The sequence below is a fragment of the Polypterus senegalus genome, chromosome 9 (genome assembly GCF_016835505.1).
Source record: "Polypterus senegalus isolate Bchr_013 chromosome 9, ASM1683550v1, whole genome shotgun sequence".
NCBI classification, from domain to species: Eukaryota; Metazoa; Chordata; class Cladistia; order Polypteriformes; family Polypteridae; genus Polypterus; species Polypterus senegalus.
In genome coordinates this window covers 129,948,219-129,970,145 of record NC_053162.1, presented here as the reverse complement: position 1 = coordinate 129,970,145, position 21,927 = coordinate 129,948,219, and the positions used below count along the sequence as shown (strand labels likewise).

General features: G+C 37.7%; 1 protein-coding gene across 6 annotated transcripts in view; it reads left to right on the top strand.

Annotated features, from left to right (window-relative positions):
• camsap1b (calmodulin regulated spectrin-associated protein 1b) overlaps positions 1 to 21,927 on the top strand; it is a 174,039-nt gene that overhangs the window by 111,473 nt on the left and 40,639 nt on the right. For all 6 annotated transcript variants that reach the window (XM_039763848.1, XM_039763849.1, XM_039763847.1 and 3 more), the window contains 2 exons: positions 906 to 990; positions 3,737 to 6,221. In XM_039763848.1, the coding sequence (XP_039619782.1) occupies positions 906 to 990; positions 3,737 to 6,221 (2,570 nt within the window). The remainder of the gene's footprint in view (positions 1 to 905; positions 991 to 3,736; positions 6,222 to 21,927) is intronic.

The following is a 21,927-nucleotide window of genomic DNA, read 5'->3' as shown; positions in this document are numbered from 1 at the left end:
GTTGTATATGTCATTTGCTCGCTTCTTATTATTTTACTGCTTTCTCAATTGTATAATGCATGTTTTCTTCAGCGCTTTTTGGAGCTCTTCCTGGTTTTCTACACACTGCATTGACAGTCAGTTTACGTGATTACGTGGGAGGCGTGATGATGTTACACGAAACTCCCCCCGCGGCTTTCGAGCTCGACTCCATTACAGTAAATGAAGAAAAATTGCTTCCAGTTATGACCATTACGCGTAGAATTTTGAAATGAAACCTGCCCAACTTTTGTAAGGAAGCTGTAAGGAATGAGCTTGCCAAATTTCAGCCTTCTACCTACACGGGAACTTGGAGAATAAGTGATGAGTCAGGGAGTGAGTCAGTCAGTCAGTCAGTGAGGGCTTTGCCTTTTATTAGTATAGATAAGAGGTGTGTGTGTATTTGCTCTGCGGTATATTTGCAGTCCTTTCTTACAGGCAAAATGAAAATGATAGCTGTAAAATTAGACCTTGCTTTACAAAAAAAAAAGAAATAAACAAAGTAGATGTCAGTAACTGCAGCTAGCCTTATGCTAACTGGGATTAGCTCTAACACCACCCACGACCCTGTTTATACCTTAGCAGGTTAGGAAATTACATAAAAATATGAGGATGCAAATGCTATAAAACTGTGGTTTTATATACTTGGAAACTGCAACATTGAAGTAAAAAAGCCTTTTTATAAATGCAACATACAGTAGGTAAAACTGACCTTTACCAAGCAATGAGTATAAGCAAATAAAATGTTGAGTCATCAGATAAAGACTGATTTAAAAAAAATGGGGATGTAATTGTCAACATTCTGTAACATACATCTAGAATAAACTCTCTTACTCCAGCTAAAAATGTTTACATTTTTTAATGTATTTCTTTTTATTATTTTCCAGGACTACGCCATCGTTCTAGCTCTCTCACAAGAGTTGATGGACAGCCAAAAGGCTCAATAGTAGCATGGTCAGACAAAAAACAGAGGTACTGTTGTGCTTTTTATTTTTTGACCAGAAAAATGAATCACCAGTTATCAATTATAACTTGTTACTTATAATGATAAAAAGCAATAGCATTTACAGTGTTTACAAAACAAAGAAAATAGGATACTTGTTTCTAAACTTTTAACCATCTTTAATGATAAATCTTTCTTTATTAAATCAGTGCATGTACATAATGAATAGGCTAATATCACTGTAGAAGTAAGTCTCTAATAAACATGAAACCTGTTAGTCTGTAGCAAGTTAGGTTCAAGTTTATTGTCCTATGTTCAAAGTATGATTAAATTCTTGCTTAGTTTTTAGTTGCAGGATATAAGCAGGTCAACTTGGAAATTGCGAACATTTACAGTACAATACATTTTGTATAATTTATACTATAATGGGTAAGTTATGGTACACAAAGTGAAACAGTGTACAGTAAATGTCAAGAAATAAAGGATAGATTGTAACACATGTGAAACATTTATTTGTAGTTTAGTACAAGTGGCATGTCTGTTTATTTTTGGTTTTCTTCAACTTGTGCTGATTATGTGATTTTCATTTTCAAAAACTGTCAGAATGATTTAACTACATTTTTAAAGGTATTCTTTAATTGTATGTCTGTGTGATTACTTTGTGAGAACTCACTGTTAAAGGGGGGTATGGCCTGATTGTTTTTTTCCCCTCGGAGGTATGTAATCCATTAGTCTTTCATTAATTTCTTTTAAACGTGCTCCTCCAGAGTAGGATCACAGGGTGCAAGACAGTAGCAACCTCTGGATAGGGTGCCACCCCTGTGTGTGTGTGTGTGTGTGTGTGCGTGTGTGTGTGTGTGTAACTGCTCAAAAAAATTAAAGTAACACTTTGAAAACATATCAGATCTCAATGGGAAAAAAATAATGCCCGATATCTATACTAATATGGACTGGGTAATGTGTTAGGAATGAACGGATTCCACATTGTTTGATGGAAATGGAAATGGTCAACCTACAGTGGTCTGAATTCAGACACCCTGAAAATCAAAGTGAAAAAATGATGTGGTAGACTAGTCCATTTTGCTGAAATTTCATTGCAGCACCTCAAACTCGTACTCAGTAGTTTGTATGGCCCCCACATGCTTGTATGCAAGCCTGACATTGTCCTAGGGGATCTCCTCCCAGATCTGGACCAGGGCCTCACTGAGCTCCTGGACAGTCTGAGGTGCAACCTGGTGGCGTTGAATGGACCGAAACACAGTGTCCCAGAGGTGTTCTTTTGGATTTAGGTCAGGTGAGCGTGGGGGCCAGTCAATGGTATCAATTCCTTCATCCTCCAGAAACTGCCTGCATACTCTCGCCATATGAGGCCTGGCATTGTCATGCACCAGGAGGAACCCAGGACCCAGTGCACCAGCATAGGGTCTGGCAATGGGTCTAAGGATTTCATCCCGATATCTAATGGCAGTCAAGGTGATGTTGTCTAGCCTGTAGAGGTCTGTGCATCCCTGCATGGATATGCCACCACAGACCATCACTGACACACTACCAAACTGATCATGCTGAACGATATTACAGGCAGCATAACGTTCTCCACAGCTTCTGCAGACCCTTTCACGTCTGTCACATGAAGGTGAACCTGCTCTCATCTGTGAAAAGCACAGGGCACCAGTGGTGGACCTGTCAATTCTGGTATTCTGTGGCAAATGTCAGTCGAGTTCCACGGTGCCAGGCAGTGAGTACAGGGTCCACTAGAGGACATTGGGCCCTCAGGCCACGCTCAAGAAGTCTGTTTCTTATTGTTTGGTCAGAGACATTCACACCAGTGGCCTACTGGAGGTCATTTTGTAGGGCTCTGGGCAGTGCTCCTCCTGTTCCTCCTTGCCCAAAGGAGCAGATCCTGCTGATGGGTTAAGGACCTTCTACAGCCCTGTCCAGCTCTCCTAGAGTAAATGCCTGTTTCCTGGAATCTCCTTCATGCCCTTGAGACTGTGCTGGGAGACACAGCAAAACTCACGTATTGAAGTTGGGCTGCCTGTGCAACTACTGTAGGGTCCAGGTATTACCTCATGCTACCAGTAGTCACACTGATCGTAGCCAAATTCAAAGCTAGTGAAAAAACAGTCAGAAAAGATGAGGATGGAAAAATGTCAGTGGCCTCCCTCCACCTGTTAAACAATTCCTGTTTTTGGGGTTGTCTCATTTTTGCCCCTCTAGTGCACCTGTTGTTAATTTCATTAACATCAAAGAAGCTGAAACCGATTAACAATCCCCTTTGCTACTTAACTGACCAAATCAATATCCCAGAAGTTTCATTGACTTGATACTATACTCTGATTGAAAAGTGTTCCTTTAATTTTTCAAACATTTGCAAAACAAAACACAGAAACAGAAATTAAGAATTGGGATGGACTTATACAAGCAGTTTCTTTTTCTCTATTGTTCAACACTTTTTTTTTTTCATGTTTAGCTCAATAGTAACTGAAATGCCTAATAAGCTTGTGTTCAACCTGATTAGATGGGCCCAGGCACTCTCATAGCTCCACCCCATTATGGGTGTTTATTGCAAAATAGAATTGTTCATGGATATATCATATTGCCAAAAAAAAATCTATAAGTTGTACTAGTTAAACGTAATTTACCCATAATTAAGTCAATTTCACAACTCCTGCCATTATTTTAAAACGTAATTTGCACTGTTAATTTCAGTGCACATTAATAGGTGAAGTTTATCTATGTATATATGTATTCATGTATTTATGTGTTTATTTACAGGCCTTTGTCACAGCCAACTCCATATGCCCTTCATTTTGCCACAGACAGTGATGTGGATATTGCTTCTGGGGACAGTATAAGTCTTGCCAGGTCAATAAGTAAAGATAGCCTAGCTTCAAATGTCATCCATATGACACCCAAACAACAACCAGCTGGCCCCAGAAAAATTAATGGACAGGGCTTATTAGGGAATGTCAGCATTGAAGATGAGGATGAAGAAGAGCTTATTGCTATAATAAAGGCAGAAGGAGAACACAACAATAATGGTCTTCATAATCAAGGAGACCTTGAACTACAGAGTTTTTCCTCAAGAGCTACCAGCCAGGCCACAACTGCCAGGACTGCTAGTACATTTAAAGAAGAAAGCACTACAGATGTGAGACCTGATAGTTTTTTTTTAGAGCCATTGATGCCTGCAATCTTAAAACCAGCAAAAGAAAAATTTATGAATTTCAACAAAGAGGAAGAGTATGGTGAAGGAAAGCAAAAAGGTTTATCTTCTAAGAGGTCAGTGGATGGACAGCTTCCTTTGCCCCAAAGAAACATTGTTAGACACAAGGTAGATACTGATTTAAATCGGACTTTTACTCCTATTTCCAGCACGAATTTTACCACTGTAACTGATCAAGCAAATTCTGAACCAAGAATGCTTACACCTGAGAGTGTATTTGGGCCTTTCAGACAATCGTCCAATACTTCTACCATTGATGCTGAGACCCATGACAAATCAAGTGGTTTTTTCCTACATTGTTCTGATTCTCAAGAAAAAATATCTAGCTCAAGCCTTGGAAATAACAGCCCAGTTTATGTGCCTGAAGCAACTTGGTCTGTGAAGCAAGATTCTGACTCAGAAGTTCTTGATATGGATGAAGTTGATGAAGACTTGGAATCGATCATTGCTCGTCCAGCTTCAAAAAAGTGCTTTGAGGACGAAGAGTCTGCAAAGCTACAGGAAGATATGAAAGTAAAAGAACATGATGATAAAGATGGAGCAAGTGGTCGCTCAAGCCCCTGCCTTAGTACAATCTCCCAAGCCAGTAGCGCATCCATGGCAAGTGGAAGCATTAGGATGACTAGCTTTGCTGAGCGTAAATTGCAAAGAATTAATAGCCACGATGCTAAATCAAGTACAAGTAGTTCACAGAAAACCACTCCAGATGGTTCTGAAAGCTGTCCTCCACCCTTGACAACGTGGAGACAGAAAAGAGAACAGAGTCCCTCCAGGCAGAGCAAAGACAATGCCCATATTCTAGCATCGGAATTGGTACAGCTTCACATGCAGCTGGAAGAAAAACGAAGAGCAATAGAAATGCAGAAAAAGAAAATGGAAGCTTTATCTGCTAGGCAAAGACTAAAGTTGGGTAAGGCTGCATTTTTGCACATTGTGAAGAAAGGGAAAACTGACAGTATTCCTCAGCCCTTAAAACCAGACTACTTTGCAAAAGAAGAAACAAATCTTGGTGAGGAAAATTTAATTGTGGCCTCCAAAGAGTCAAGGAGTAAAGATGGATGCTCAAAGGAGGAGTATAATGAAGAGATGTTTAAATGTTCACAAGAGGTACTCAAGGACAAAGATGGAATTGAAAACAAACATACAGGCAGAATTTCAAGAGAATCTCCTACGTTTGCAGCCTCCATGGATATAGATATGAAGGTAAATTCTACTGTTCTTTTAGATGACACTGGTGCTGAACTTGACATTAATGAGTGCAACCGTTCAATTGAAATTTTGAACGATGCCATAACCAACATTCAGCAGCAAATGATGCAGCTCTCTTTACAACAGGATCTACTAATGAAACAAAATGTCCAGTCTGCAACCTTGCCATTACCTCACAGTAAACCTAGCCTTCCTGAACAGAAGATAAAAACGGCTGTGCAATTTACTGAGCCACTTTCTCCAACTAGCAATGGTACTGTCCGTAAACCACCTCGTTTTGGTCAGAGCAGAACTACCCGCTCAAAACCATCTGATCTAAAGTTGTCAAAGGAGAGTAAACAGCAGAGTGCATCTCGTGTTATTACTCCAACTCAAAACTTAGATACTGTCCATCATTTAAGACAGTTGCCAGGCAGTAGAACACCTAAAGTGGAAAATAATGAAACAAGTCCTGTTACACCTATAGACTCAAAAAGTGAATCTATTGATAAAGATACTTTTAAATGTTCAGCTGGACTGAGAATGCATCATGAATCCAATCACCGAACATTTTTGCTGTCAGCTAAAGATGAGAGTATAAATTCTGATCAGTTCTATAATGAATGTGTGTCTAGTAACTTGAAAGATACGGAACTTAATTCTTCAGATGGCTCAGGGAAGGAAAATATTCCTTTTGAAGAGTCATCTAAAAGTAAAACCCATCTTATTGAAGTTGATCTCTCTGATCTTAAGGCATCTAGTGAAGATGGAACTGATGATTTAAAGGATACAAAAGATTTGACTGGTGAAGGAGAACAGAAGTCCATTTTAGGATTTTTCTTTAAGGTAAGACTCTAATAATTGAGCTAATGTGATATATTAAAATTAGCTAAGTGATTTTTGCCTCATTATGTTGTAAGTGTTCTGGCCAAAAGGGTACTGATAATGACATGTTGTTATCATTTTCCAAAACTGTTTTGTTTTTTTTATATTATTCAGTCATAATCAACGGAATTTACTTACACTAGCAAATCGTTTTTGAATGAGCTAAAGAGACCTGTCCGAAGTGCTTGGCTGCAGTCAAGTGACTTAAGAGAAGTATTCTAAACTAGCAAAAAATGTAATTTTTAAGGTCTATTACAAATGTATTGTTTATACATTCTGTATACTGTACATATCTATACAGTTTATGCCTTTTTAAATCCCCCATCAATCAAACAAAATTAAGGTAAAGATCATTTGAGACTTGCAAAGAGGTGAAGCAAAAATCACACCCATTCATTAACCTGGGGTCTGCATTTTTAATGGCCAAATACAGCATAGCAAGTATCATTAATGAATTAACAGATAAGGAGAGCATGTCTTTCTGTTTAAGGTAAAGTGAAAAGTGCAGCTTTGGAAATGTTATGAAGATAAGCATAATAGACATACTTTTACTTTTCCCTTAACAAACCTTTACGTCTCCTGCTACTGCAGCTAATCAAAACTAGATTATATCCTACATCCATTTGTATGTAACTGGTAACTAGATGAAAAAGTCATATTCACCAAATGGGACTGTTACCTTAGTAGGTAATTCAAGGAACAATGCTGTAATTGAACCTGATACAATCTTAGAAAAACTCTTCCTTCATGTGTGGCAGTGTGCATAAAGTAGATTGGCAGGAGTGCTGTGAGTAAACAATTTGTTACTTAACTACTAATGAAGTCTAATTTTAAATAACCGTTTTTTTTTTTTAATTAACCTGCTATAGGAAATTACTGTTTAAAAATGAGAATGAGTTACTAAAAGTTAATCTTTATGCCCACTGTCAAATCGTGTTGAAGGACACTTGCTATGCTTTCAGTGCTTGCTTGAGGTGAAAAGCATTAGATATCTGTGCATCTCAGACATGTTGGTGTAGGTGTATGCTGGATACATGCTTGGCCATGGAGCACTGTTGGTGGAATAAAGTCATTATTTATGCATAACATTTGCGTACCCACCCCTCTTTAGCAGTGCCATGGTTCAATGAGCAAAAGACTCCCAAGGAAGGGAGAAGAATTGGAAGAAGGAAAAGAGAAGGTAAAACCAATGAAAAATGAGTTGGCAGGATTGAGCAAGAAGCAGTCAGGAGACCCTTATGATGGAGCAAGGGGTATGGTGCTTCAGGGGTAGATCGAGAGGGAACTGGAAGGTTGACCATGTTTGTTGGTGTCTCAGCCCTGCTACAAAGACACTAGGAGGGTGAACAGGGGAAATGAGACACAGTACATCCATCTTTTAGATGACAAAAGACGCTGGTGGAGAGCTGTGAACGATTTTAAGAAGCGATTTAATGTGGGACGGATTTACAAGTTTTTTCGTAGGCTCTGGTAATTCTAGTGTTAATTTTATACGGTCAACCACAGGCAGTTCACTTCATTCTTGTCTGATATGGACACTGAGTATGGAGACTTACTGTATCATACCAAATTCAGATGGTTGAGTCGGGAAAATGTATTGAATAGATTTTTTGCTTTAAGGCAAGAGATCACGCTTCTTCTGCCACTGAAAGATAAAGACGTTTGGCAACTTTCTGATCTGTAATTTTTATCAGGTACAGCGTTTCTTACAGATTCACGGGAAACCTCAACGCACTCAACTTGACGCTCCAGGGTCCAAAGCAAGTGATTTATGATGATGAACAACAGTGTCAAATCATTCAGAAGTAAGCTGTCTTTGTGGGCCAAACAGCTGCAATCTGGCAATTTTGCTCATTTATTAGCCATGCAGTCGTTTGTACGTTTCAAACCAGAACGCTTGAAATATTACTCAAATATAATTTCTCAATTACTTTAAGAGTTTGATTGACATTTTGGCGAGTTCTGGGCTCTTGAACCACAATTTGCACTCTGTGCGACTCCGTTTGCAGTGAACGTTACTTGCGTTTCATAAAATTTGCAGATTGAGATTGTGGACTAAATGAGCATCTGCGTGTATCATCTTGATGTTCTTGTGTCTTCCAAATGCTTCCAACTGAGCAGTCACGCTGCATTTAATGACATTTGAACTGGAAAACTGGAATTTGTAATAAGCACGTCGCGTAAACCTAGCAGTATTATTGTAGTAATATTGTGTTGTAGTTCAAATAATTGATTAACAATAATATTATATTTGTATTGTTTAGAATTTAATGCAGCCCGCCAACTAGCACTTTTTTCTATGTGCGGACCATATATCCCGCTGAGTTTGAGACCCCTGGTGTAGATGGTAGGACACAGTGCAAATAAACAATGAAAATGGAGTTATGGAGTAGTGGTTGCAGTAGTGTTGTACTGAGTGAATTGTGATTACAAATTCCATGGTGTGTCTTGCACATGCACTATTACAAAAAAATTAAGACAAGAAAATGACAGTGTGCAATAAAGCTTCTATTTAATGCATGATGAGTTGTTCTTGCTGAGGATATGGTAATAAAAAGACTGAGCACAATGTTTTTGAGTGAGTAAATTCTCTGACACGGATACCAATCAATCCATAAATAACATTGGGAGATGATGAAAACTTTAAGTGACCTTGGTGCTGTGAGGCAAGAATGACAGCTCTCTGCTATCACTCTTCCTCTGTTAAAACAATTGTACTGAACTGAATAAACGTAATCCTAGTTAAACTTCGGTGAATTGACATTGTAAAGTGACCTACATGTTTGTGTTTACCCTGCAATGAATCTAGCACCATGTGCAGGTACTGTTCCTGCCTTGTGCCTTATGATTGCTAGGAATTGGCTCCATCTGTTCTTCAGCACTGCCCAAAACAAGTGGGTTAAGATGATGGATGCCTGTACTGTCTGTTCATTTCTTGCCACTTGATTGCACGCTACATGTGAGCTCAATATTTTCTCTTACTGAAGCACATGTGTGTGCATTTGCAGTATAGTGGCAACAATATATTATGTATTGGGAAATAAGATATAAGTTATCATAAGTGTGTTTTTAAGTTAATATTTTCTAGTTATCGATCTACATAGTGTATGTAATAGCAAGTTTGAAACATGCTGGATTAGGAATGTCAAAAGAACTGATGCTTAGTACTAATCTAAGTCTAAAAAATGTAATAGTACTCGCTTTTTTACACTGTTGTACAAAGTGACACATTACTTTAAAAAGTACAATAATATGTAAAAAAAAAACAAACAAAAAAAAACTACACATGAAAATAGCTGACAGTGGTGATGCTACAGCAGTGTATTAACACATGTCAAAAAATAAAAAATGGTAGAAGTCACGTGGGGAGATGCTTTAGGTTTGAGGAAAGAATTTCATTGTGATGACAGAAATACTATTATTTAAAGAAAAAAAAATGTCTTTCACTGTTGCTATTTTTATCCCATTGTGGAGTTAGTTCAGAAATAGATATGTGTGTGTGTGTGTGTGTGTGTGTGTGTGTTGAGAAAACTGTAGTGTGATTAATTACATTTAATATAATTTAATTTGCAGTGTTACGAATTTCTAACAAGAAATTAAATGATGGTGTTATTGATTGCATTTTAGTACAATATCATACACAGTCCCGATAAAGGAATAGTGGTTTGCTTTCAATCTTGGATTATGATGTGCACGTCTACAGATGTCCATCGAAGCATCCATCTAATTTCTAACCAAGGTATACAGTTCAGGGTTCGCTATGGAAATCTTCACACATCCATAATCCTACATATAGGACTGTCCTATGTAGAACGATACTGCATACTGGCAGTTCTAACAGTTGCAGGAAGTGAAAATAGATACAAGTTTTAAATCAAGTGTCTCTTTGGCTTATATACACTGTCAATCAAATGAGCTATTCTATTTGTTAATAGCAAAATAAAATGTATTCTGTGTTTCAGTGCTTGAAAGCACTGGGCACTTCTCACTATTAATATGATACTAATGGTACTGATTGCCTGATTACAAAGACGCAATTAGCTGGACTTCCAAAGCAGCATATGTCATGACTAAATACGAATCTGCAAATGGTAAATTTGTAACATTCTTTTAGTTTTTAAAGGCAAGCTAATATTCAGGAGTATAATCCCTGAAATATGACCAACTGCGAAAAAGCACATATGCCATATGTTTGAATGGTAGGATAGTGAATGGGATGCAGTCTCTCAATTAGGAGTAATAGCATACAAGCAAATTCAGCTGTGTTAATTTTCTAATTCTGAAGTTGTACACGGGCATAAGCAATAACATAACAGAACAATGGCTGTTTTACAGGAGTTGTGATATAATGGATTAATGTAAAACTGACACTTGATTTTACACAGAAAACATTAAAGTTGAGACAAATGTAAAAGGGAGGGTCAAATTTGGAAAATTAAGGCACTAGGAGTTTGTGATTTTTGAAAATTCAATTAATTTGAATGTTAATGATACAGATATAAATCTTACAGTAGCAAATGTTACAAATCTAGCAGAGTGATTCTCTTAGTCAACAAGATTTTAAAACTCCTTTAAAGAGTTTGTGTGATTGAAAATATCTTGAATAACCTTGAAATTCACTAACGCGGTGTTTTGTTGTGGGAAAATGGTTCAAGGGATTAGAACATAAGTAGGCAAAGAATCAGAGAGAAGAGGTCCAATACTTCTATTTTATTTACTTAATCAACTATAATAATCAAACACATATAATGCAGACATACAAAACAAAACAATACTTACAGACATATAAAAAGACACAGAGCCATGATCCCAGACCAGTAGACTGAGGGGGCCCGCTTGTCAGTCTTGTCAGAGGACCAACTCATTTTGCCTTTCAAATACCGGGCGGTGCGCTGTCCCCACGGTTGAGCCTCCAAAGAAACTGAGGGCGAAGCCTTCCCTTATATACTAATTGAGCGTCCTTGCCCAAAGCGGCTTACGTGCAAGCAGTGTATACAAAAGTGATTAGTTTCAGCACACACACCTTTCCACGGGACGCGGTGTTGTTTTGCACTTGGTCTTGGAGACGGCACCTGGTACCAGGAGGCACACAAAAGTACAGTAAAAGCCCCTCAAAGTGAAAAACAAGTCAGCATAACCCTTTGGCCATATTCCCAGTACTTTTCCTCCTTGTACCCCTCAAAGTGAAAAACAAGTCCGCATAACCTTGGCTGTATCTTTCCAAAACATTAGTAATGCAGCTGGGTTTCACGCTGAGCGACCAACGCCCATCTGCTCTCTTGATCCCCCCCTCTCTTTAGAAAAATCCTTCTATTACATTCGGCCCCTCGCTCCGCGCAAACCCAGCGCTCTTGCCCTTCTTGTTCTGATTGCAATTTTTCAGAAGCACAAAATACATAACAGTTAAATATAGTCATTAAAGCAATAATAATAAAACAATTGTCCATAATAAATGCTTTTTCTTCGCTTGGAGAAATATTTTTCCAGTGAAATTACAATTTTCTTCAACCCAGGTACTTTGCGCACCGTAGAGGGTCACCTCCCTGGGGAGCGGCTACTAGCACTTCACCCAATGAGTTTCTTCTGATTTGGTATTTCATCATCCACATTGTCATCAAGAAAAGAATAAAAATCTTTAACTGAAGGTGTCCATGGTTCAAGAAATTGCACACCTGTTTGACAGCAACTCTAGTAATAACTAATTAGGAAACTAGTAATAAGCAACAACGTATCTATTAAGAGAGTAATTTCTGCTTCACTAACATGAACCCCCATGATACCCAGGTTCAAATAAAGCTAATACTAATTAATATTATTGGTGATGATACAGATGGCATAAATATTTATCTTAAATAACTCAAAAGTTCTCAGTTTTAGGTTGCCACCGCTGTGCACAATGATAATCGGAGATAAAGTCCTTACACACCTCACCATGCTCACATCTTAACACACTCATTCATAAAATTGCCCAAATATACACCCAGCTGTGGTCTCAACCTTGAGCCACCTTTATCACATTAATTCAGCCATCTTGTGGACAGTAGGTGTCAATCCTCCCTTCGGAAGATGTCAGCACTACCTTCCAAAATGCAAATCACTGGGTCATTTTGAGGTCACATTCATTTCAATTTCAAGGGTTATACCCAAGCTTATTCATATCTTCAGAGATCTTCAAACTTCATTTGGGCTTTTTAATTCACAGACCTCCCACTCACCACTGTATGTATAAGACACTCCATCTCCTATGGGCCAAATTATTACTTCATTTCACTGATTTCCATAACATATACTCATCAAGCCATGATGTTAATCATTTGACCTGTATCACCATCAACATGCTAGCCTAAACTGTTTTATCCTCTTCTAAAAGCTATAGATGTCCTGACCTATAGTATGTGTCCCTTATCCCCAAAATACTAGTCATGTGTGTCATCCCATATGCTTACTATTATTCTTTTCAATTAATTAAATGTACCTAAATGTAAAGCTCTACATTATTTGCTATAACACTACAATCAATAACCTAGAATATCTAAACTGGACTGACCCTGACTAGTAATAGTGCATTGTGCCTTCAATGACAATCACTTAACAATCTCTAATAGATCCCTTATGTTAGATTAGATTCAATTCTGATTAACTTTACAAATAACCAAATCATTGGTCCTTAAAGGTGACTTATTATCTCATACAAAATATCAGAAGGCATATCAAAACATTTATCTAAAAATAACCACTATGAATTAATACAAACATTCATTAAATACATATTATTTAGGAATCCCTATATTCTGCTTTGTCTACAAATAATTAGCTTTCCCTTCTATATCTTTCACAGTTCAAATACTTTTAACCCAAAAGATGTTGCCATTTGTCAAACAAGTGGACAGTCAAAGCAGGCTCCAGCAAGAACATTGAGCCCTGCAGAGTAAAAGTGTGACAGATTTTCTTTTCTTAATAAGGACCAAAGCAGGTGTTGGGGTCCAACATCCCAAGCAAAAAGGACCCAAGTAGGCAGATGTCATCTATGATTCGGAATCCACGATGATCTTTTGGGCTCAAACATCACCAGCATAGTTGAGCTCTTGGCAGCAGGTATCCATGATGTCTGGAACTGGAATCGAAGTGCGTTGTCCAGTAGTCAGCTGATCGATGGCCTGATTCATGACTTGATTCCCTCTTTGGTATGGCTGGGTTCTCCTTGGAGTCAGATAATTAGTTTATCTGCAGACCTTTATCACAGCCCAATCTCTGGTTCAACTTCAAATGCTGTCATCTACAATGCACTAGGAAAAACAGCTTTCACCTGCAGATGTAAAGACTTAAAAACGCTCATTTAAATAGTCAGCATATTAATTCTTCATTGGTAGCTACTTATGGATCCAAAAAACAATATGTCATAAGATGTCAGATCTGTTTCGTTGGGGGTACCCCTATTAAAAATATTGCTAGCAGTGAAACAAACGGTCAGTTCAATCCAGTCTGTGCTTGTCTAAGTCAATTTATCTTTAAACAGTCAGAGTAAAAGTTTAAATTGATAAGCACAAAGTTCAAGTCCTCCTTTATAGCTGTTTCCAGTTTGGCTGCGGTTGCAATTTCCACTCAATTAAAAAACATGTCCCAAGTCATTATTAAAATAAAATCAATCAATGTATTACAAAAGGAAATAAATCATTACAAAAATTGGTCCCAATAATATTGACATAATATTCAAATTATCTGCATTTGTTCCAAGATTTAAACTGGTTTCAAAATGTAAAATTTAAACAAAATTAAACATAACATATCAAGCAGAGTCAAGAAAGAAATCCACAATCTAGACGGGTAAATTCTTAATCTTTTCCTTGGTGACATTAAATAACAAAAAAGTTAGGCTCCACATTTCTTCCCCCATGTATCTAATCACAAACCATTGTTCAGTTATGCAAAGTCCTAAAAACATTTTTCTTTTTACACAAGGTGTTCATTTTTAAAGTTTCTATACATGTATAAAAGTGAGCCTTCCATTAGTTTTGTTGTGATACCAGTATTCCACTGTATTTCACACAAACATGTCAATATTACACACAAAGGAAATGAGGAAAGAAATCAATATATCAAAATGCCCTATAATGCAAAATGTGTCTTTATTTACTATAAAGCCCTCTAAGAAATTTGCACATTTCTACCCATATTTAGAACTAGCAGAATACCCGCACTTCGCAGCGGAGAAGTAGTGTGTTAAAGAAGTTATGAAAAAGAAAAGCAAACATTTTAAAAATAACGTAAGATGATTGTTAATGTAATTGTTTTGTCATTGATATGAGTGTTGTTGTCATATCTATCTATTTATATTATATAGTAAAATACCTGCGATTGGCAGCGGAGAAGTAAAAAGAAAAGGAAACATTTTAATAATAACGTAACATGATTGACAATGTAATTGTTTTGTCATTGTCATGAGTGTTGCTGGCATATATATATATATATATATATATATATATATATATATATATATATATATATATATATATATATATATATATACATATACACACATACATATATACATATACATATATACACATATATATATACACACATATATACATACTACATATATATATATATTAGGTGGGACTCGATTAAAAAATTAATCCAATTAATTAGAGGCTGTGTAAGAATTAATCTTGATTAATCGTATGTAATCGACACGAATTTGCCCCAAATCGCAAATGTTTTTTTTTAATTTAAAACGGTTTTAGTGGGCTTACAGAATCAAATAATAGACATGGACATGAATATTGTAAACTGAAGCTGTTTTAATTTCTGAAAAAAGCTTTAAACTGCATTTGAATTCAAAACAGAAACAAAAATATCATCCCTGGTTAAAATTGGGCAGACTTAAAAATAAAGTGGTAGTTTAAGTACTTTAAGTACATTTTCAGAATAGTATTGTCTTTAAATAATAATAACCAAAATTTCAACATAAAGTGCAGTTTTTCTTCTTAAAAAATAAGTCAGAAACATAAAAGGTAATTTGACCAGCTTACTCTTTAAACTCTGAGTAACATTAGCCAAAATTATTTTGTACATTAGGCTAAAACAGTGTGATCATTGAACATTTTGTAATTAGATGTATTTAGAATTACTAACGGTCACGGAAGTCCAATGATCCCCAGTAAGAGCCACAAAGTCCGCTTTCTGTAATGCATCTAATTTTGCTTGCTTTTCAGTGTGCACAAAACCATGCTTTTATCAAGGCTTCGCTCGGGTAGTCGAAATGATCAGTCGAGGAACGCGCTTTATTCCGACTCTAACATTTTTGTAGCTGTGATGTGTGCATCAGTGTAATGGATGTACCAGGAAATCATGCATTGACAAAAGTTCCCGCTTGCTTGGAATTGAAAGTGTGATTAAATGCGCTATTTTTAACGCGTTATGGAGTACATGCATCAAGCTTCTCAGCTGTGCTTGTGCTAAGAAAGGGAAAATTTTAAAAATAACGTAACATGATTCTGCTAACCTAATATTTTTCATACGCCCCAAACCAAGGAGATGCGAAGGTAAAATGAATCGGTAGCGCGTACATAGTCAGTACACCCTCTCGAATCGAACCTCAATGTCGGCGTTAGAGGCTTAAGACTCTACAATTAGCCACAGCGTGTGGCTTGTCTATGCTAAAGTATGTATTGTAGATCGGGTATATATATACATTTATATATATATACCCGTATACGCAGTGGAGAAGTAGAAGTTATGAAAAGAAAAGGGAACATTTTAAAAATAACGTAACATGATTGTCAATATACAGTAATTGTTTTGTGAGTGTTATTGAATGTTGCTGTCATCAAGGATTTGATTATCATTATTCCTTTCAATCAGGCTCGTATTTGTAGGATGTGTTCAAGTTACATTCCGTGTTTGTCAATCGCTGTAAAGATAAGAGGTTTCATTCATCGATTAGTTCCTTACTGCATCAATAAACAGCTCGCCTTCCTTTTATCTGTGATGTGACAAACTGCATGCACGGGTTTTTTTACACTGTCTTCCTTTAGCAGGACATTCACTTTTTCCACCGTGTGCTTTGTTTCCGCAGTAGCTGCACTTATGAATATGATTGTATGTATAAGACGCTTCATATTTTTTGCTGCCTTCTCAATTGTGTAATTCGGTTTTGTTCAGCACTCTTTGGAACTGTTGCTTTTGTCTGTGCATTGCGCCAGTTCACGGAGCCGCTTGGTGTTCTTGCATCGAAGGTTCCCAGCTGTACTGGTGCCATCTCGTAATGTCAGCTAAGAACCCGCACTTAAAAGTTTCTCTCGCAGTTTCAATGAGTTTGTGCCAAACACCACCCTGACCATCTCATCTTCCTCTGCATAAGCACAGTCCTTCACCCGTGAACATTTACCGGCAGTGTTTGTATTGGATTGCCGCTGATGGACGGCCTTATATGGGCAGGCACTAAATTACAAACGCTAGTGGCAGCCTGTCTATGAACTTAATTTAATATAAACTTACGGTTCACGCCGTGCTTTGTTTCCGCAGTAGCTGTACTTATGAATATGCTTGTATGCATCATTTGCTTCATAATGTTTTTCTGCCTTCTCAATTGTGAAATGGCGTTTTGTGCTCATCGCTGTTTGGAGTTCTTCCTTGTTCTCTACGTACTTACGTAGGAGGGGTGATGATGTCACACGAAACTCCGCCCCCACGCCATCTCCAACTCAAGACTCCATTACATTATATGGGGAAAAATAGCTTCCAGTTATGACCCTTATGCGTAGAATTTCGAAATGAAACCTGCCCAACTTTTGTAAGTAAGCTGTAAGGAATAAGCCTGCCAAATTTCAGCCTTCTACCTACACGGGAAGTTGGAGAATTAGTGATGAGTGAGTGAGTGAGTGAGTGAGGGCTTTGCCTTTTATTAGTATAGATGAAGAACCCACTTGTTTATCAGGTAAACTAAGAAAATACTTCAAATCTACTTCAATTATATACACTGATTTTCTTTTCCCCATAACCTTCTGTCAAAGATAGTTGATCTTGCACATTCTTTCAATGTTATCTTCCAGATGTTTTATTACATGTCTTTCAGAATGTTGACTCCAAAGAGCACAGTCTGTTTTTCTCTTAGTTAACCCTCCTTATTCCCTTTCTTTCACTTACAGTTTGGCATTGGCTGTTTTTATAATGCCACATGCCATTCTTCATACCAATTGTCGCATTTGACCACCACCAAACAAATGCACACCATATTGTCACTTACACTTTCCTTCATTACCACATACAAGTAACCCTCACATTATAACAGCTTTCCTTGTACTCTGCCTCTCCAATATACAGTAAATTTTGTTTTCTAAGCAGCACTAATCAACATAGGCTTTGAAAGGAGTATTACCAATAACCTGCTTCATTTTGCTAAAAGAATGTCTCCTTCAATTGAAATGTACTCATTTTAATTAAAATCCTCCCTTTTATCAGAGTCTGGCCAGTACTCAAATAAAAGGGGTGCTCATATAATATGCTTAATCTGGAGACCTCTTTACACCACCTGTTCAAATCTTTTTTTTTAATTTAGAATTAAGAGCTCTTTTAATTTCAACATTTACATTCACAATAATATCAATTATTTAATTCTTGCAAACAACACCACATATTTTTACATTCTTTTAAGCACACTGAAACCTATTCAACATACACACATAGGGATCCCTCTAATACACTATATAACATACACAAAATCACCCAAACCATTGTTTTAATACATTCAACTTTACCTCAGTTTTGTCACTTATTATCACTTATTATTTAAATGTTACTCATACTCACATTTATTTTAACCCATATTTACTCAGAGCTCTGGAAGTTTATATGCACACGGCAGCTTCAGCAAATCATAATTGAACTACATTACCCAGAAGTCTCCATGTTTTTGCTTTCTTACTCCCAAACACACGTACGCACCCACAGAACAAATAACCGGCACGCTCACACATTTTAGCACAAACATATTTACACACACACAGAGAACAATTAATGCTCAGGCATACACATAGTATACAGGCACACACATTGAATAAGTTCAGCACAGACATATTCATATACACAGACATTAGCGAGCGCCAGGTACCTTTGAAGTTAAATACAGTGCACTTTTTCTTTTTCGCGCATTATATTCTTCTCAACGCTTGTTATTCTTTCTGGTGCTATCCTCCTACATTTTTCTGAAGGCTGCTTTACTTATCAGACTATAATATAAAACAGCCTCTCATGACGTTAGCAGATGTTAACTCTAACACGATTCTACTCAGCTCGAAACGGCGCTGGTTTCTAGATCAAGGAGACTCCATTGGCGAAATGACTCGGCGACAACAAGGAATTGCTTCCGTGGCGATCCATTCCTGCGACAATTAGGGCAAATCCAACTATCGAGAAATCACGCGGTTCGATACTACAGCAAGACGGCACTCTCGTCAAAAAGACTAAACTGTCGTTGAGAATATTAACTCAAAACAAACATGTAAGCTTCAACATAAATCACAAATAAACTCGAATCATGGCATAAGTGCTAACCACTGCGCCACCACACACTTTAACACTGAGCGATCGTTGCTTAATCTATATGGCATTCTCTTTATACATTGCTACGTGTACTGCTAGCTGCTCACAAATTTTTAGCCAGGTATTTATCTTGGCTATGCATAAGGCTGTCTCATCCGCCAACTCCTCGGCTCTCTGTACCCGCAATAATACAGCTACCTTTGATTCGCCATTGAGGCTCGCCCTAACGATCCGTCAAGTCCATTTGCATTTTCTTAATCTCCCTTTTTCGTCTACCAAGCTGTCCAGACATCTAACTGCCGTTAGTAAAACCCACCCCGCGTCTGCAAGCCCGTTATGGGTTCTTTTGCAGACACTTGACATTTCTTAAGCGCAGCTCGTACATTCACTGGTGTTGGGGGGCCTAAACTTTGCCAATATTGTGCTAATCCCCCATGTCTCAATTCTCTAGCGCAGTCTTCCCATACTGTTTCCTCCCAGCCGGGAAGAGGTAAAGGAGCCGTGCCAGGGTTTTTATCCTTTTTCTTAGACATCTCTGATTTCTTTTTACCTCACTCAATAGTTCAATATTTTACCAGATTCCCCAAAATCCTGCCGACTACGCCAAAATGTTTTGTTGTGGGAAAATGGTTCAAGGGATTAGAACATAAGTAGGCAAAGAATCAGAGAGAAGAGGTCCAATACTTCTATTTTATTTACTTAATCAACTATAATAATCAAACACATATAATGCAGACATACAAAACAAAACAATACTTACAGACATATAAAAAGACACAGAACCATCATCCCAGACCAGTAGACTGAGGGGGCCCGCTTGTCAGTCTTGTCAGAGGACCAACTCATTTTGCCTTTCAAATACCGGGCGGTGCGCGCTGTCCCCATGGTTGAGCCTCCGAAGAAACTGAGGGCGAAGCCTTCCCTTATATACTAATTGAGCGTCCTTGCCCAAAGCGGCTTACGTGCAAGCAGTGTATACAGAAGTGATTAGTTTCAGCACACACACCTTTCCACGGGATGCGGTGTTGTTTTGCACTTGGTCCTGGAGACGGCACCTGGTACCAGGAGGCACACAAAAATACAGTAAAAGCCCCTCAAAGTGAAAAACAAGTCAGCATAACCCTTTGGCCATATTCCCAGTACTTTTCCTTCTTGTACCCCTCAAAGTGAAAAGCAAGTCAGCATAACCTTGGCTGTATCTTTCCAAAACATTAGTAATGCAGCTGGGTTTCGCGCTGAGCGACCAACGCCCATCTGCTCTCTTGATCCCCCCCTCTCTTTAGAAAAATCCTTCCATTACACGCGACTATACTTGTTGTTACACTAATTGAATCCCCATGTCTCACCTAAACTACATCTAAGCTTTCTGTTGTATTTTGATATTTATGAATGCCAATGCTAGTTTACTTAAATAACTGTGGGTAACAGCTTTAAGAATATCCAGTTTTAAAGTTGCTGTCATTGTTAGTATTTACATATTTTATATTACGTTACTGAGAAGGCACAATATTGTTCATTTGAATAATGGAGGTAGCTTTAATTAAATGACCTGGATTTCTGTTTTTGCTGTTTAATTACATTGGGTATTGGGGGTTATGAAATTTTACTGGTATTGAAAACAGAAATTCTGGCATTGGAAAATCCCTATACTGGTTATTTGCTTTTGTATTTTATGTGTTATTTTTGGTGTGAAGACTTCACTCTATGAAAATTGATCTGCCTGTTTCAGTAGATATTGTCTTTTTGACAGGTCCTGGTTCCTGGTTCCTATTTGATATAAACATCATTTAAATTGTCTGGAATAACATGCAACAGTCACAACAGTTAGTCACAATGTACAGTACACCCCCAAAAGTTGCAGGGGTTACATTCCTAGAGCACCCGCAAATTGTGAAAAACCTAAAATTTTGGATGTGGTTAAAAAAAAAAAATGCCTATTTTCATAGTTTAATCCCTAAATATGCCCCCAAAACACTTTCAAACTCGGCATAATACATTACCTAAAAATAGAGAATGTAAAGGTAGACCTGTATACTGTACTGCTATTTCTCCCACAGTGCTAGAATGTAAAATACCGATGTTACCGCTATATGTATACTGTAATTCATGCAAGCACGTTTTCATTGCCAGAAGCCTTAGACGGTGCAGCTCGTTTCGGCGGCATCTTCGGGCTTTAACCCTTAAACTGCCACATACGTGGGGTTAATGCATCCATGGACGGCAAATACTTTTTTGCTACACTTTAAGTAAACGTCACAATTGACAAAGAAAAAGTAAAATTTTAATGGTACACTTTTTCATGCAAAGTGCATCACAATTACTGCAGCACTAATCCTTTTACACACTGCTAATGAACTGTAAAAACTATTTTAAAAACTACTGGAACAATATGTACAAAGTGCAACGCTTGGGTCACAGAATTGCACAGAAACACAGGAGATTTTTGAGACAGGAACTTCATTCAAACACTTCAAACATGTCTCTTTTAGATGTAAAAGGAGCTCAGTATGCAGTTAATTATCGATTAAACAATAGACAAACATCATAGGGGAGCACAACCACCAACAGGAGCAGAGAATGTCTGGGGGAGGAGAGAGAAACAAAGCAGTCAGCCAAAAGGACAGGCACTGTGTTCAGGTTTTTAAGTAAGCATAGCGCGAGAAGCCACAATCGAGAAGACTGTGATTTATTTATTTTTATGGTGGAGATTCCAGGGACGCATCCAGCCTTAACCCAACATGCACACTCACAAACAGAGACAAAAACAAAGCAAACAGGTAACCAAACAGCAAATAAACAATGTAATGAAAACAAATGAAATAAGAAAACGATGCCACCCCTGTTCCCCTTACGGCGATTACACATTAAATACAACAAGGCACAAAAAAAAACACACACAGCAAATCATGGAAAATAACAGCGGATGAAATGTAATGATGAAAATAGATCGTCCCGTTGAATGGAAATATACAGATAGTCCTACCTGCAGTTCCTGAAATGGTGAAGATGGGTTGACGGGTTCAGGAGTGCTCCTTTCTTTGCAGGTTGGCCATGAATCCACTTACAGTCCTCGTGTACACAGGCAGACGGCAGACAGTCCAGACGCAACAGAAGACAGACAGAC